The 17,349-nt window shown below is 36.1% G+C and overlaps 1 protein-coding gene across 2 annotated transcripts in view; it reads right to left on the bottom strand.

Annotated features, from left to right (window-relative positions):
• Positions 1-360: 360 nt before the first annotated feature.
• Positions 361-17,349, bottom strand: part of nsd3 (nuclear receptor binding SET domain protein 3) — a 30,014-nt gene continuing 13,025 nt past the window's right edge. Inside the window, exons 11-23 of one of the 2 annotated variants that reach the window (XM_073829386.1) lie at positions 16,395-16,521; positions 16,015-16,212; positions 15,747-15,926; positions 14,110-14,259; positions 11,610-11,766; positions 8,814-9,016; positions 8,579-8,691; positions 7,295-7,564; positions 7,093-7,209; positions 6,865-7,006; positions 6,668-6,774; positions 6,282-6,486; positions 361-3,663 (exon numbers count right to left, since the gene is read on the bottom strand). In XM_073829386.1, the coding sequence (XP_073685487.1) occupies positions 3,377-3,663; positions 6,282-6,486; positions 6,668-6,774; positions 6,865-7,006; positions 7,093-7,209; positions 7,295-7,564; positions 8,579-8,691; positions 8,814-9,016; positions 11,610-11,766; positions 14,110-14,259; positions 15,747-15,926; positions 16,015-16,212; positions 16,395-16,521 (2,256 nt within the window). In that variant the 3' untranslated portion in view covers positions 361-3,376. The remainder of the gene's footprint in view (positions 3,664-6,281; positions 6,487-6,667; positions 6,775-6,864; positions 7,007-7,092; positions 7,210-7,294; positions 7,565-8,578; positions 8,692-8,813; positions 9,017-11,609; positions 11,767-14,109; positions 14,260-15,746; positions 15,927-16,014; positions 16,213-16,394; positions 16,522-17,349) is intronic. The other variant, XM_073829387.1, reaches the window with a different exon arrangement.

Genomic DNA, 17,349 nt, shown 5'->3' with positions numbered 1-17,349 from the left:
GGGATAACATTACTGTTTTTTTTTAAGTAAGTTAATGGAAAAATTAGTGATAGACAGCAGTGATATTTAGCTAAACGTTACTTTTTTGAACTCTACGCGATGACTCGAATGTATCATTGAATCACGAACGATTCAAAAGAATCAATACGAACCTATCAGTCATAAATGATCACGAATCATATGAATCACACGCCCTCTATAGACCGTCACAGCCCCAACTTTTGACAAATTTTGCAAATGCAAATTTCCTCAGCCACTGGATCCTATTCAAAATAAACATGCAAAAAAAAAAAAGCAAAGCTTCATCATACACCACTAAATGCACACTGGTGTCATTCAGATGCAGATTCAAAGAAACACTTGAACATTCATTACAGTTTATTGAAGTCAAACCAGGCAAGTCTGAAAACGTTTAAATCTGTGGAATGTTGCTTAAAGTACTCTCAGAATAAATTATGAATTCTGAAGAAATACATCTCAAAAGTTGGTCAAATAAAATACAAGAAATGTACAAAATGTTTCTAGGTTCACAAACATTCAGAAGCAATATTACAAGCATTCGTATGACACTACAATATAATGACAATGGAGTTGTTTTTTGTTGTTTTCTTTTCTTTTTTTTAAGCTTTCAGCTATGTACAGTTGATCAAGCATCATTCTCGTACACAATGCAATGACACGGGCTACATAACATAGCCAAAGAAATTTCTATCCATGAGTAGTACATCATTAGAAAACTTGGAGAGGACATACATTCTACCCAAGCCATATCATTTAGGATACGTTTTATTCAGTTGGAGTGTGTAATGTGATTCAATGCGCATGGTGAAAAATATTACAATATCACATCTTTTACACAAACTCTGTAACTCAGTAGCAAGAATTAGTAAACAGTCTATTTAAAAGGAATGTAAAATCAGTACACAGAAATCAAAGTGTAAGCTGGTAGGACACCACCTTTAGCAAATTTAGTTAAGCAACACAAAGAACATGCTCGGATAGCACAAAAATGATAATGACACCTTCAAATACACATAAAAAATGTACACAAAGTACAGTGCACTGACACCAAACACTGGAATCAATGGAGGTAATACACTTTTAACATCTGATGCGGCAAAATCCATATAGCAACAAATCAATTACAGTCAGATCCGTGATTGAACCGCTGCAGACAAACAAAGCCCGAAAAGTCATTGGCAATTTTCTAGTCATCTAGATTTGATTAAACATCGAAAACAAGGCCAAATAAAGAAAAGTATGTAAAAAAGAAAAAAGCGTAGTACCGACAGAAACGGCAAAACGTGTGCTTTGCATCCTGCCAACTGCAATTTCTTGATTTCTTTTTTTGTTGTTGTTATTAGAAACATAAGGACAAATATCGGTGTTTCAGAAACAAAAGTGCCTATGACCTCTAAAAAAATAAAAGTAAGCTATATAAAAAATAAAGTAAACTATAAAAATATCACATATCAGAACATAAGTTTAAAAGCCTGTTTCTGCCACAGAATTAACTTTATTCCGTGGCACAAACAGGTTTCCACACAAGACAGACCCAAAATGCCTTTCATGTTTCAAAGATGCAGATGCAAGTAAGAGCATACAGTATTTCCATAAACATACAAATCTCAGTTTGGCAGTCAAATCGTCAGAATTCTTTAAATTTGCCGTCGGATGCAAGAATCCAGTACAGATATCCACAAAAAAAAAAAAAAACAATAAATACAGACTCGAACAAAGGCAAAATGGACACGATTCAAGTAAAAAAAGAAATGAAAACTTGCAGCGCTTTCCCTCCTTTCCAATAAAGTGACAAACATACTGGTGGTGCCATCACGTTAATACTTGTACTGTGGTCTATAAAAAACATTCAGGTGAAATGACTAACGAGTAAGTATACAAAGCCCATGTGCCGAAGCCGTCGAGATCGATTCTTCATCCGTGCAAACTGTGGCACAGCACGACCGCACAGCTACCAGTAACAAGAGAGTAACAGCTCCACTTTACAGCACAGGCGTCAAAGCTATTGAGTTTAAGTAGATTCACATCAAGTACAGTCACAGAGAGGATTATGCTACACTCTGCCGTAAATCGTACAGCCCTCCCGCGTTCGGTTTTAACCAAGTAGCGCGTGTTAATACAACCGAACGTAGCTAGATGAGAGAAACGAAAGTGTGCGGGTTAAGGTACGATTTGATACCTTTCAAACGAGACTGTACAGCGATATACTAGGTGTGAAATATGAACCTCAGCTACTCAGAACATAACAGTAAATCTGATTATATTTACACGTCGGAAACACAAATGTAAACAGAAAACAAAATGGAAGAAAAGAAGAAAAATCACATTAAGTAAAGATTGTACTCACAGTCTCACAACTAGCGCTGCTCAGAAAAATGATACGGGTTCTTCGTAGTTGATATACACACTGGCACCTGTTCAATACTCACAATGGTAAATATTTTGTTTTAAGACACATGGCAGTGTTGGAGTATATGTGGCTTAACACTACACTCAAACGGTATCGTTTGTACAAGTCGGAACTGATCTTCTCGGGTGAGCGATGGTTATTTCTAACACTTTTAACTTTGAGTTATGCTGTGGCATTACTTTATAAACCGAAAGGTGACGGCAATACAGTACCGGCCAAGCAACAATGCCATTTTGCTGACAGAAAGGGCACATATACAACAATACGATTAGTGATATTAAATTGACTAATACAGATGATGAATAATACTGTACATTGTGAATGGATGTAAACATCGACATAAATATATTAATGATTATATATCTTACAAATCACAAACTTACTGGAATGGGGCGGCAGTTGAACAAACCTCGTATGTCATTTTCTTTTTTTTTTTCTTTTTTTTTTTTTAGATGTTACCACGACAGGTTCGTATTCAGAAATGTAGTGAAGTCCTACTGGCGAGGGGCGAATGGTTGCGCCCGACACATATTACAACAGTCTTTGCTATTTACATGAGGTACATAAATAAAGTTCTTGGTTTAAAGTGTTTATAGAGTGTTTATTAAGTACCGTAGATGTGGAAACCGACTTTTTGTTTTTGCCGAAACGGAGCACGTTTGAAAAACAGTGAGAACTAGTTGTGAAATTTCGCTTAGAAAACCAGAAGTGAGTAGCTTATATTGTTATACAAGCCTGTATGAATTGAACACAAGGCCGTCAATTGTGATACGCCTGAAAAAATTCATACCAGCTGCTGTAGATTTGGAATGAATCAAAACCAGTGTCAAGTCCACTTGGGTTTAATTGAGAAGTGGACCAGCTAAGCTGCATGTTATCTACTCTATTTACTTTCTTGTACTTTGATGTGTTTTTTTTTAATGCTTCTTCGGTGCTTTGGCCCAATCACTCTCCTTCTCCGACCTCGTCGTCGTCGTCTTCCTCCTCGTTGCCGTCCCCTTCGTCTGCGGGTTCGAGCAGTTCCTTCTTTACAGTGACCTGGCTGGGGTTAGCCTGAGGCCCTAAGGGTCTCTGGGGGTCGTGGTTTGAGCAGCAGGGCCGGTTGTCCAGGGCAGACACTACCAGCTGTCCTCTCTCGTGCTCTCGGCAGAAGGAGGCGGGGCAGAAGTGGCAAAAGGAAGAGGCTGCTCGCTGGCACACACTGCACTGATGCCAGGGGCATTCCCATCGCCCTGAGACACATAGAAGAAACAAATCAATAACACAACATCAAAGTGGCGAGAAAGAGAACTTTTGCTGCCCTCATAGTGAATAAATAAGCTTTCCATTGATGTATAAGACAATACTTGGCTGAGATACAATTATTTGAAAAGCTGGAAACTGAGGGTGCAAAAAAAGTCAAAATACTGAGAAGATTGCCTTTAAAGTTGTCAAAATTAAGTTCTTAGTAATGCATATTACTAATCAAAAATTCAAAATTCATAATCATAATTCAATCATTTTGACCCATACAATGTATTTTTGGCTATTGCCACAAATATACCCATGCTACTTAAAACGTAGTGTAACTGGGTCAACAGCAAATCCAAATAAATAAATAAATGTCTCAATTCTGTCAGCTATTGCGCTTTGGGTGTCCCGAGTTCGAACTTTTTTTTCGATCCCATCTCACTCTCCTGTCTACATACTGTCCTATCACAATAAAACGGCAAACATCTAGTTAAAACATGTGCTAAATTCTTAGAAATGTGCCTTTTTTTTTTTTAACTTACAATTTTCAAGAAATGTCATTTGGAGTAACCATAAAGTAAAATGACTTTTCCTCAATTTTTTTTTACACCTTTAAGGCATGTAAGTGTACATCCTAAAAATTTGTCCAAATTTTTTTTAAACATTATTCTATCTGTAACATAAATTCATTTAGAAATATCATTGTTTTTGGGGAGTTGCACCACATGACATTTTACAACCTGAACCAACTTTGTTGTGTCATAAAAGGTCAAATGATCTGAATTTCCTAATGAAATGGACAGAATTTGAAATCTAAGATTTTTTCATATTGAAAGGAACAAATGAGGCGCACTATGTAGCCTACTCTTCATTATATACAAACAGCATATACCGAAGGTCAAGGATCGATTGGGATTTAAGAATAAATATTAGTTCATATAAAAATATGAATCTATTTAAATCAAGAAATCGATTTTTTTTGTACCCAGCCCTAGCATGTTTTGTTGTCTTTTGTCACTGCTGAGTGTGGTATTGAACACGAAAAGTGACGCATTCTCTCTTCAATCTGTTCTCTCATTAATAAATGCATAAACCTATACAGTATGCTCGTCCTGTAGGTTCATGATGAAACATGAAAATCTGAACAAAAATAAAAGCAATTAAATGTGTTATTATAATTTGAAAATTAAAATGACGGGTTATAATAGATTATGACAGATTTTTAATTTTTCACGACCCTGTCCGTGACAGACAATGTTAAAGTCTAACGCAACCTCTGATATATATATATATATATATATATATATATTTTTTTTTTTTTAAGATTTATTTTTGCCTTTATTTTGATAGGACAGATCAGAATTAACAGGAAGCGAAGTAGGAGAGATATAGGGGGCGGGATTGGGAAAGGTCCTCGAGTCAGGATTCGAACACTCTAGTATTATTAAGAAATTTTACCACAGAAATGAGGATCTGCATTATTTCTTGGTTTTTTTTTTGTCACCTTTATGTTGGTTGTACCACATGACATGGTTTTTGTCAAAATACAGAAGCACTGAATACAATTTTCTTTTATAAATACATCAAAAGTGAACATTTTTTAAAAACAGCTTTATTATTTTGTAACAAAACTGCTGTTTTACCTAATAATAAATGATTATGCCAAACTACTTGTTTTAAGAATTTCATTCTTTTAAATATTTTTTTTCTTCATTATGAGTACAGTTGTATCACCTCTTAAGCGGTATAAAGTTAAAAAAATTAAAATTAAATCATTCTCATCATAGAAGGGGTGTGTTCATGTCATTTTATCCATGAATTATTAGATAAAATTGCTATTTATTTATTTTAAAAAAAGTGTCTTTTAATTTCGATCTACAGATGATTGATTCAATCTTTTTCTTTGAGGTTCTCAACCTTTTAGGCTCTAAGCACTCCCTTGGTTCAAGACAAAGTCAATTTAAAAGTTGTGCATCTTCATTTTTAGTATTTTATTTAAGATTTGACTAACTTAAAGGTAGCTCACCCAAAAATGTCTGCCATTAATTACTCACAAGACATTCGTTCATCTTCGGAACACAAATTAAGATATTTTTGATGAAATCTGAGAACTTTCTGACCCTGCATAGACAGCAACACAACTACCATGTTCAAGTAGTAGTTGCAAGTACTAAAAACTATTGTTAAACTAGTCCATGTGACATCAGTGGTTCAACTGCAATGTTATGGAGCTACGAGAATAAAAGAGTATGCGTCAAAGTCACAAGTCACATGGACTATTTTAACAATGTCCTTACTACCTTTCTGAGCCTTGAATGTGGTAGTTGTGTTGCTGTCTATGCAGGCTCAGGAAGCTCTCAGATTTCATCAATAATATCTTAATTTGTTTCTTTTTTGAGTGAACTATCCCTTTAAACAATTTTAAGGCTTACTAGGGTCCCTGAGTGAATCTCGGCCCTCTGATTGAGAACCACTGATCTAGATTTTAGTCATTAATGCTACGGAGATATAAATCCCCATCAAGCAACATGTACCAAGAGGTCACCCAGAACAGTATCAGCATTACTACAAAATTCCCACAGCTGACAGAAAAAGAGCTGGAGTGACAATAAGCACGTACCGTACGGAGGTTTGGTCAGGTTGAGGCAGAGGAGATGGTAAGCTTTTGGACAATCCTTTTTGTCACACATGACCAGTTCTCCTCCCTCTCCACAGCAGTAGCAGTAATACTCATGGGTCTGTTTGCTCTCAGTCTTCAGCTTGCGCTTCTTGGGCTTGAGCTTAGCATTGCGCACCTTCTCCTCTCTCTCCATAACCACTGCACTCTGCAGAAGATTTGAGACAAAAGATGGATATGATAATGATGCTGATTAAAAACAAATAACAAACTAGTGTTAAAAAAAGCATAAGTACACACAGCTATTGGAAACTCCAGAGAATTGTCAATGGTGCAACAGGAAATAGTGATTAAGCACTTCATGTGCTTCTAATTCAATTAGGCTTTACCTTGGGCTTGACTCCAAGAAAACCGCTGCAGTTCTCCGAACCGCAGTGGCATGATGTCCTCCCATTACCCAGACAGTCCAGGTTGTAATTAAAGGTCAACTCAGTGTCTGAACAAAACATGATTAGCTCAATTAGCTTCTAAACAAACAGTCATTTTTATTTTTATTTTTTTCAGAAAAAATGCAAATTGTTCTTACCAGCAGTGATATCACACAAGGTGAAGAGCCCTATCCGCACATCTCCGTTCACGGTCCACTTCTGAGTCTCACAGTTGGGACTGCAGCTGTGGTTCATAAAGCGTGACAAGTTCCCTTTGGGTCCAGCATCAATCACACGGTCCTGAGAAACACAGGAGGATTGACTTTAATACAGCTGAAATGACATTAAAATGTGACACATACAAAATAAGCATGCAACAGTGGTACCTTTGTGAGGGTCAGCATGTAAAAGTTGGTCACATGGTTCTCATTGGCATGTCTTATTCGTTGCTTGCACTCCTCTGAGTCGATTAATTCACCGACATACTCCATGACAAAATCACCCTAAACACAACCAAACAATGTCATGAGATCAGTAAAAGAAGCATTTTATGCAATGCCATTGGACATTAATGCTATTTACTCTCACCTTTTTAAGGTCCTGCTTGGTTTTTAGGCCCCATCCTCGGCCCGAGGTCTTAATGACCTCAGTGTCAGGGTAGAGGCGTTTGGAGAAGCACTGGTTGTGGCAGCGGTCACCTGCGGGACAGACCTGTGGGTGGCACTCATACTGCAGCATACGGTTCAGGCACTGAGAGTCCTGGCCGCACGGACGCTCATCTGTGGGTTTGCAGTTGCAGCGTGGGATCTCTGAGAGGTCGGCGACGTACACCTGCACCTTCCCAACTGGCTTATTGGACTGAGGTGAAAAACATGGACAAGAATACAGTGTTTTAGTTTGTTTTAATATGATTTTAGTTTAGTTTTCTTTGCAAAGTTGCATTTTTGAGACTAACATGAAAAGTAAAAATGGGCTGTAAAATACTGTTAAATAAAATTCCAGGGCTTGCAAGGACTTTTAAAGCACTACTTTTTTGATTTTAAAGGACTTCAATCAGAGATTTCACTTATCAAACAATGTCTTACCTTTCAAATTCTAAAAAATGATAAATAGATAAGTAAAAATATACTAATAAAACACATGGTTACTATAGTTAAACCATGGTAACCACAAATTAACCATGATTTTCCTACATTAACCACATTCTTGTTTATTTTTTCCTTCATGGTGGTTGCACCATATGACATGTTTATTGTGTTTCTGCATTCTGACAAAAAACATATTTTTACAAATAAATAAAAAACAAACATCTTTAACCATGATTTTAATACTCCAACCATAGTTTAACCATGGTATTTGTAGTAAAACTGTGGTTATACAAAAACATGATTACTACACTTTTAGTATAGTAAAACTACTAATGGATTTGTATTTGTGTATATTTTTCCTTCTTTCTTTCTTTTTTTTTTTATAACTGTACTGCCTTAATGGTTTGATATTTTCTACTGTTTAATTCATTAAAAAAAAAAAAAAATAATAAAATTTATTGCACAAACTTTCTCTGAAATCTTGATCTGAAACCAGATTCACAATACATTCTCCAAGTCCCAATCTGAATTAAATGACTCACAAATCACACTCCAAAGTGCTGATCTGAAGCAAAAAAAAAAAATCATTAAAAAAAAAAATCATCACCCCAAAATTTCAATCTAAATCAAATTATTTGTGATCCACAATAGAGTCCAAAGTCCAAAATCTCTACCGGTTGAAAAATTTCTAACAGTATATCACCCACCCCTATATGGTACCATATGACACAAGAGAAATCAAATATTTGAATAGAAGATTTAAAATATTTGAAAAATTATACACCTTGATAAGTTTGTATGGTGGGGGTCTGCGAGAGTTGCGCTCCTGTTCGAGGGCTTCCTTAGTTTCTCGCTGTGCTTTTAGCTCCTGGAACCTTTTTGCTGCTTCCTCAAGTGCTTTAGACACACAAAAACACATTAAGACCTCAATTTAGCTTAACTTTTATTGGGAACATTTTGCATGACTAATTAATATAACAAAACAAATGAACCTCCGCCAAATTCGTCTGGTATCTTACCTTTTTTAAACGTCTTATTGATGCCAACTTGTCCTTCTGCAAAGTTCTTATCGCTCTCAACATATGGGAAAACTCTGCCCTGGTTGATCCAGTAATAGTCATGGGAGCCAAAGAAAAAGACTGGAAAGTCGCCAATGTCGTGCTTCAGGCTCTGGATGTTGGAGGGAACCAGGCGAGGGTTGCATATCTCAGCTGGCCACCACCTACACATGGTTTAACACCAACATTAGGTTTATCACTTATTCAATAGACCAACAGTAGACAGTTAAAATGTAGTCATCATTTGATTTGTAGGAAATCAAACCAAAAACACTGTCCAAATATTTGTCCAATCAAACGCTCTACAGAATGAGAATGTTCCCTTAGCTTGTACTATTTGCTTCTTACTAGCAATAGCAAAAATCAATAGCAACATCACAGCTGTGACAGAGTTAAGGCTGCTTTGTGCCTGCTCAAAATGCATAAAAGCCAGACTAAATTATGCCCGCTCAGAGCCATAAATCAAATTAAACAGCTGTAATTTGTGTAAATGCATTCATTCCAACTTTGGATTAAAGGACAAGTTCACTTTCAGAACAAAAATTTACAGATAATTTACTCACCCCCTTGTCATCCAAGATGTTCATGTTTTTCTTTCTTCAGTCATAAAGAAATTATGCTTTAGAGGAGAACATTTCAGGATTTCTCTCCATATAGTGGACTTCTATGGTGCCCCCAAGTTTGAACTTCCAAAATGCAGTTTTATAGGGCTCTAAATGATTCCAGCTGAAGAAAAGGGGTCTTATCTAGCAAAACAATGTTATTTTCTGAAAAACTGACAATTTATATAATTTTAACCTCAAATGCTCATCTTGTCTAGCTCTGTGTAAACACGGTGTATTCTGGTTCAAGACATTGCTGTTTTACCTTTTTTTGTAAAGGGCAGGGTTCGAAATTAACACCCGCCAACCCGCCAAATGCGGGTTAAAAATCATTTTGGCGGGTATTGATGAAAACTTACCAGCCAGTTTGGCCGGTGATGCTTGAGCCAATCATGCAAATCATGTCAGAGACGCTCTGGGTCGTTTGTCCCCTGGACAAACCATTATTGTTCAGTGCGAGTGCCGCATGCTGTAATATGAGCAGTCATTATTCCATCGTCTCCCGTGTGCTGATATCGCTCGTGTGCAGGATACCTGAACTGCACACATTGCTTTCTGGATTTAAACTAAACTCATTTAAGCTTTGCCAGTTTCAACATTTAAGAGCCATAAGACGCAAACCCGCGCGCGCAGTGAGAAGTGAGAAGATCTGTGTGTGCGCTCATCCGAAGCGCGCAAACCCGCGCCTCAGAACGCGTGCAAATATTACTCCCGCAGAAATGTTATTTCGTCCTGCTCCCGCCCGCGACATTTATGTTTTGCCCCACTCCCGCCCGCAAAAACCTGCATAAAAGTAACCTATACCCCCGCGGGAAAACAGGTCTCTACTTCATCTCTTGGCTGCATGAAACAAACCCTCGATCGCGCTAATGTAAAGGTACGATCAGAGTAATTGTACTAACGAACTCGCGCGTAATGTATGACACTCTTGTATATCGGAGTCTAGGCACGCATAAGTCCGCTATTGATTCACAAACTATTCATGCTTTCGGGGCTCTGATCCATAGTACTTTTGCGTGAAATTTTAAAGTATTTTCGTAGTTGTCAAAATGACTGTCCTGTGAGTGTTTTATAATGAATGCTTAAATGCTTAAAAAATACTCTGAAGTTGTAAAGAATCTCTGAATTAAAGAATTCAGGAGATTTAAATCTGTATATATGTTAAAAAGTTAGAACTGATCAGAGGGTTTTCTTTTAAATTCAAAAGTATAGTTTTAATTTAAAGTTTGTTTGTTTGAGGTTTTTTATAACATGCATTAGAAGAATAAAAAGGCAAAACAAATGTTTTGGTTAATAAAAAAAGTTTAAAAATAAACACCTTTAGAGGAAATGTCAGGCATAGGGGGCCTTTGTATAATTGACCCGAGAAGGAGGTGGGCCCCGGCATAGTTTCTGCACCTAAAAACTAATGTTAGACCTACTTAAAAAAAACCCCGAAAAATCTGTTTATTTTATTGCATCTTTACTCTATTGTATTTATTTGTGCTGTTGCTTCTAGTTAGATAGATTATTCGTATTTCTTTAATTTTTTTTTAAACCGTTGCACCCCTAATTTTCACCACGTAAAAAATTGTCTAATGGAAATTCTGATTGGCTGGTAACTTCAGAAAGTTACCAGCCACTTTGGCTGGTGATCAAAAAAGTTAATTTCGAACCCTGGTAAAGGGCATATGATCTTTTTACTTTCACTTTGTAAACACTGTGTCAGTATTTCTGCAGCGAAGTAGGATGATTTTAAAGTTGGAGGAGAAAATGAGATGGGTGTTTTAACCCAACTGAGAGCTAGACAAGTCAAGTATTTTAGATTAGAAAGTATATAAGTTATCAAATTTTCTTTAGAAAATAACATAGTTGTGCTAAATAAGACCCATCTTCTTCGGCTGGGATTGTTTAGAGCCCTTTGAAGCCACATTTTAATCTGCATTTTAGAAGTTTAAACTCGGGGGCACCACAGAAGTCCACTATATGGAGAGAAATCCTGAAGTGTTTACCTCAGAAATCATAATTTCTTTACGACTGAAGAAAGACAGACACAAACATCTTGGATGACAAGGGGGCGAGTGAATTATCTGTAAATTTCTGTTCTGGAAGTAAACTTCTCCTTTAATCTTTCAAAATACATGTTAGGAGACTTTCAACAGTTCAACGGATGTACCTGTAGTTGCCTAGCTTGACCCAGACAATCTGCTTATAGTGGGGCTTCTTGCCCGCTCTGCATTCCCCACACAGCCATGTCCCCTCTGGCATCTCCATGTTCAAGCACTCGGGGTGGAACGAGGCGGGACAGGCCTCGCAACACAACAGTCTTCCTCCTTTTTGACAAGCACACACACGCACATAAACACACTATCGAATACACAGGCCCACACCATCACCACATGCTTGTCCATTCCCAATAAGGCGGTATTCCACAAACCTCATCCATGAGCATGTCAGAATCAGACAGATCGCTATGTGCCTCCGAAATGCTTCAATATATTCATCTAGATTCTAAATGGCAATTTGAAGTTTGGTTTGACATGCTCAAAGACATGGTTTGATGACTAACACCTTTCAGCATTACGTTAATATGCTTTTTTGTGCCGGGTGATTTAATAAGCAGCAAATAGTGAATGATCAGAGGGGGGGGGTGGGGGGGGGGGCACTATGGGAAACATGCAGTGATGCACACTGACTGATTGTCCGCATTAACATCACCTGCAGTACACTAGCAGACACGGAGCAAGTATTTTGGATGGTGTCACTTAAAATCCTTGACAAGAGAAATATGGCTAATAAGCACTAATGGATAATAAAAAACCCACTTTTTCAGTCACTTTGGTTCCGAAAGCATTTTTCCGATTCATTTTCTCCATAGGGATTCAAATTCTAATTCAAATTCTTAAAGAGTTTTAACTCTGAACCAATTCAACCAGCAATCTTTTTGCATTTAATCTATGACGGAATGAACTGCTCACTCCAAGAACCATCACAAATTACATAAAAAAAAAAAAAAATTGAAAGTAGAATATTTTTATATATTTTTTGGGAGGCCAAAATTAAATCTGAAACTTTAACAAACATCAATTCTAATCCTTTGCAAGAATAAAACTGATTTTACACAGAATAAAAAAAAGTTAATTTCAACTTTTTACAATTCTGACTTTTCCCCCCTCACAATTCTAAGTTGTTCCTCACAATAAAAAAGTCAGGATAAACTCAGAATTGTGAGATGCTAACTTGCAACTGTGAAATATGAACTTGTAATTCTGAGAAGAAATTGTGAAATATAAACTTGCAACTACTAAAAAGTCAAAATTGTAAGATAAAAAGGACACTACAGAATAAAAATGACCTTTTTAATTATTTGAGAAAAATGTTGGAATTGCTAGATGTAAACTCAGAAATCTGAAAAAAAGTAAATTGCGAAATGTAAACTTACAATTCTGAGAAAAACGGAATTGCAAGACGTAAACTCAGATTTCTGAGAAAAAAAAAGTCAGAATTGCGAGATGCAAACTGAGAAAATTCCAGAATTTACTTTTCAGAAATTCAGAAAGTCAGCATTGAGAGATGTAAAGTAAGAATTGTGAAATGTAAACTCAGAATTCTGAGAAAAAAAGTTAGAATTGAGATGATTCTGATGATTCCAAGAAAAATGACGGAATTGCAAAAGTTAACATCTTGCAATTCTGATTCTCCCCCCCCTCGGAATTATGAGGATAAAAATCAGAATTGCAAGATGTGAACTCAGAATTCTGAGAAAAAAGTCAGAATTATAATATGATTCTGAGAAAAATGTTGGAATTGTGAGAAACTCGGAATTACGAAGATAAAAGTCAGAATTGTGAGATGTAAACTCAGAATTTTTAGGATAAAAGTCAGAATTGAGAGATTTAAACTTAGAATTCTGAGGATAAAAGTCAGAATTGAGAGATGATTCTGAGAAAAATAATGGAATTGCAAGATGTAAAATCACAAATTCACAATTGCGAGAACGTAGAATTCAGAGAAAATGTCAGAACTGAATTCAGAAAGTCAGAATTGTGAGATGTAAACTTTTTTTCTCAAAACAATTACCTTTTATAATTTATATTCCATGACAGAAATAGGTATCCATACACCAGAGCTATACAAGTTATCTTTAAAAATCAATTCTCTATGGACAAAATGAACTGGATTTTTACTTCCGGGACCTTGCTGTTGGCTCTAATAAAACTGCCATCCAAAATATGTTTATGTTTGGAAGGGGGTTGGGTATAATTGTGCTCAAGCAAACAAAGAAACGGGACAAAGTAATTTAGAAACAATCCAAGCAATTAATGCTAAGCCAAAGCGTGTGACGGACTCAGAATAACAAGTTACGTAAAATTTCGTAACCTAGTTAAATTCCCAGGAATCAGTTAAGAGTATTATGCCAACTTATTTTATTTCTCTACATAATATCCCAAGCTAATTTAAAATGCTGATATTGGATTTTAAACTCAACATCTAAAAATGTGAGCTATTTGTTGCTGAGTGTTATTTCAAGCCCACTATTAGAAGCAGCGTGAGGGTGTAAAATCCCAAGCAATAAAATGACCCCAAAAAGAAACAAATAAACAAAAAGTAGCAATAAGACAGCTGTGAAAGCATACAGATGGCAAACTACATAAACCAAGAAAACATGATTTTACCTTTCCCAATATTCTTTTTGGTAGCTGACGAAGAAGAAGGAATCATAGGTAATTTCATCAACTCAGCACGATTTGACTCAGTCAGAAGGTAGTGCGACTTAAAGGTATATGAACTTAATATGGTGTCAGTACGGTCGTGCACTAAAAGCCCTACACGAGACAAACAGGAAAAGTCATGAGTAATGAAACTACCCATGATTCCAGAAAACACACATCAGGAAAAAAAAGGACACGTGATTAAATAAGTAGTCCTGAAAAGAGAACACAAAAAACGAGAGTCTTAAGAGGAATACTGCAGTGTTGGAGTGGGAGCTTTGGGGATTTGCAACAACTGTGTCATTTGATTCTCAAACCGTTTTTTCTGCTTTTCATAGCAGCCAAATGTTAAATGAATAGTTCATACAAAAATGTAAATTGAGGTATTTGTTCACCCTCATGTTGCTCCAAACCTATCTTTCAGACTTAAATTTGAGTCGGTTTTGCACCAGATTTGAAATACTGGGCACCAAGTCATACAGATCATTTTTATGATACGTTTATGGTCCGACAACATTAATTGCAACTGCATGGAATTTACAGAACGATTTCAGGGAAGAAATGCATCATATGGTTTTGGAACAACATGATGGTGAGTAACGATCAAGGTATAAAAATCAGCTGACATGTAACTGCTCCCACGCCAACACAAATAACTGCAGACAACAAAGATGGTTAAAGAAATGACAAAAATTCAGTTTATCCTTATCAGTTAGTTCCTTGTGAAATTAGAGGGTGAAAGCGCTTTTCTACAAAAGTGGGAAGGTGTCTGATAACTCCAAAACTTAAAGATGCAATCAATGATATTCATTAATTCATTTCGCAGTAAGAAACCAACACAGTGAGTGGGTTTACAAGTGAAACAAAATGCTATCAAAAATGTCTATTCAAGTATGAATAACTAAAAAATGATTTGGTTTCGGTCTAATTAAATCAATCTAATTTTGTTTGATTATATATCAGTGGTATTGCATATAAAACTTTAGGTTCAATATTAAATATTTAAATACACTGTGTCTAATTTTACTTAAAATAACTAGATTAAATAATCAGTTAATTATAAATGCCGCAATCTCTATATCAGTTAACGAAAACTAAAAACCATAAGTCGATAAAACATTAAGCAGATTTTTAGAATTTACAAAAACAAATTAACAGATTTGGTGTTCATTAATTGCTCAATGGAATGTTTTAAATTACTGACAACTTTTGACGCTTTAAAAGTTCAAATGAAATTAATTCTATCTCAGTCCTTCCCCAGAAGAATCACAAATGTTACTAATTAGTAAGAAACAAACATGAACTGATGGATCACAAACACACAGTACATCTTCAAGTAAAGGATTAGGGGACAAGAAAGAAGGTCAAAGGTGACATTAAAAAGTGTCCTTCTTTTAAACACTGAACATTGCAAAGGATGACACCAGAGAACATTAAAATACTGATGTGGAGTGACGTTTGTTAGACAGTGTTACATTGACTAACTGCACTAGTGGCAACTTTCGACAAGAACCCGTTTAAATGCCATTTAAAGTAAGAGATACACTGAAGATACAAATCTAATCATATAATGCGAAGTATGACTGTCAGGACAAACGTACCTCGAGCGCAGATGAAACACCAGCCTACGTTTACAGGTGAGGAGAAGTGTCCGTTCTTCCTGGAACTGGAGTGGTTGCTACATATGATGATATGGGGTGTTATCAACACGCTGCCAGCCGCCACACAGCCGTCCCCCGTGTGATACGCCACCGGACAGCGGATACATCGCATCATGCGGCCTACATGATAAAAAACAAACAAGAAAAACTGACACTGACTGTTGCTTCTGTAAAATACAATGAGTAAGTGTTTATTCAATATATATACCTTTGCCAGCTTTGTGAAGGTCTCTGTCGAGACAGCATGTGGCACAGCTATGCTGAGGGCAGCGGAGGCCTCTATTGTCGGTGGTGGTGCCAGTGTACTTGCGGGCACATGTTTCATGGTAATAGCGGCCACAGCCGTTCACTGAGCACCGCTTCACATCACCCTCCGCGACCTTGCAGGAGAAACAAAGTTGGGAACCTGGAGAAAGCAACGGTGACAAACAGATTAGACCAAACAGTAACTGAAATTTTTTTAATTATATTTAATATATATATATATATATATATATATATATATATATATATATATTAAAGTTTAAGTTCAGAAGTTGAATAATTATGCCTAACCATTTGGGACCAATAGGATGTAATAATGCTCACCTGTCTTGCACTCCTGACACAGAAGTTCTCCCTCTGTTCCACTGTTAGATCCTATACACTCAGGATGAAACAGCCTGTTACAGTCTCCCTCACAGCTCACCAAAGAATCCCCGAATGTTTCACAGACCTAAGAGATTGTAGAGAAGAACCACCACAACAGATTGCTTTTACAACTGAAAGAGTCAGACAAAATCTGAAGTACTATTTACATTTCTGTGAATGCTGATCTGCTGCAAACTCAAAAATAATAGTTTTATTCAGCATTGGACAAAATATGCTTTGTCAGAAAGAGTATAGACTTTTACATTGTGTCGAATACAACTATATTTCAAATAAATGCTGTTCTTTCGAACTTTCTATTAGAAAAGTCTTTAAAAAAAAAAAAACATGGTTTCCACAAAAATATTAATCAACACTGATAATTACAAGAAAAGCTACTTAAGGTGACACACTGCAAGTGAATTGAGTAAAAAACAAAAAAACAAACAAAAAAAACTAATAGTTATCACCTTACTTACTCAGTTGATTGATTACATTGATAATTGCAAACATTTTTTGTATTACAAGTTTTCTAAAATGTTACGTTTAAATATGCAAATGAGGCATTATTTAATGAAACGTGCTAATTTGCATACATTTCTAGTACAAAAATCTAAATACTGGATGAAGTCAGTTTCAAAATTCTTGTTTAATTTTTTTGACATAGAGTCCCATATTAAATCTCATTTTGTCACTTCATCATTCAGAAAATACTTAGAACAGACAGAAAACAATATATTTCTGCAAATTCTGGGATGCATCTGCAGATATGCGAGATGTAAACTCGGAATTGTGAAAAAAAAGTCTGAATTGCGAGATGGAAACTCAGAATTCTGAGGATAAAAGTCAGAATTGTTAGATGATTCTGGAAAATATTGGAATTGCGAGATGTAAACTCAATTATGAGAAAAAAAAT

This window comes from Garra rufa, chromosome 23 (genome assembly GCF_049309525.1).
Source record: "Garra rufa chromosome 23, GarRuf1.0, whole genome shotgun sequence".
Taxonomy (NCBI): Eukaryota; Metazoa; Chordata; class Actinopteri; order Cypriniformes; family Cyprinidae; genus Garra; species Garra rufa.
The sequence above is the reverse complement of the archived record's forward strand: the minus strand, read 5'-3'. Positions and strand labels throughout refer to the sequence as shown.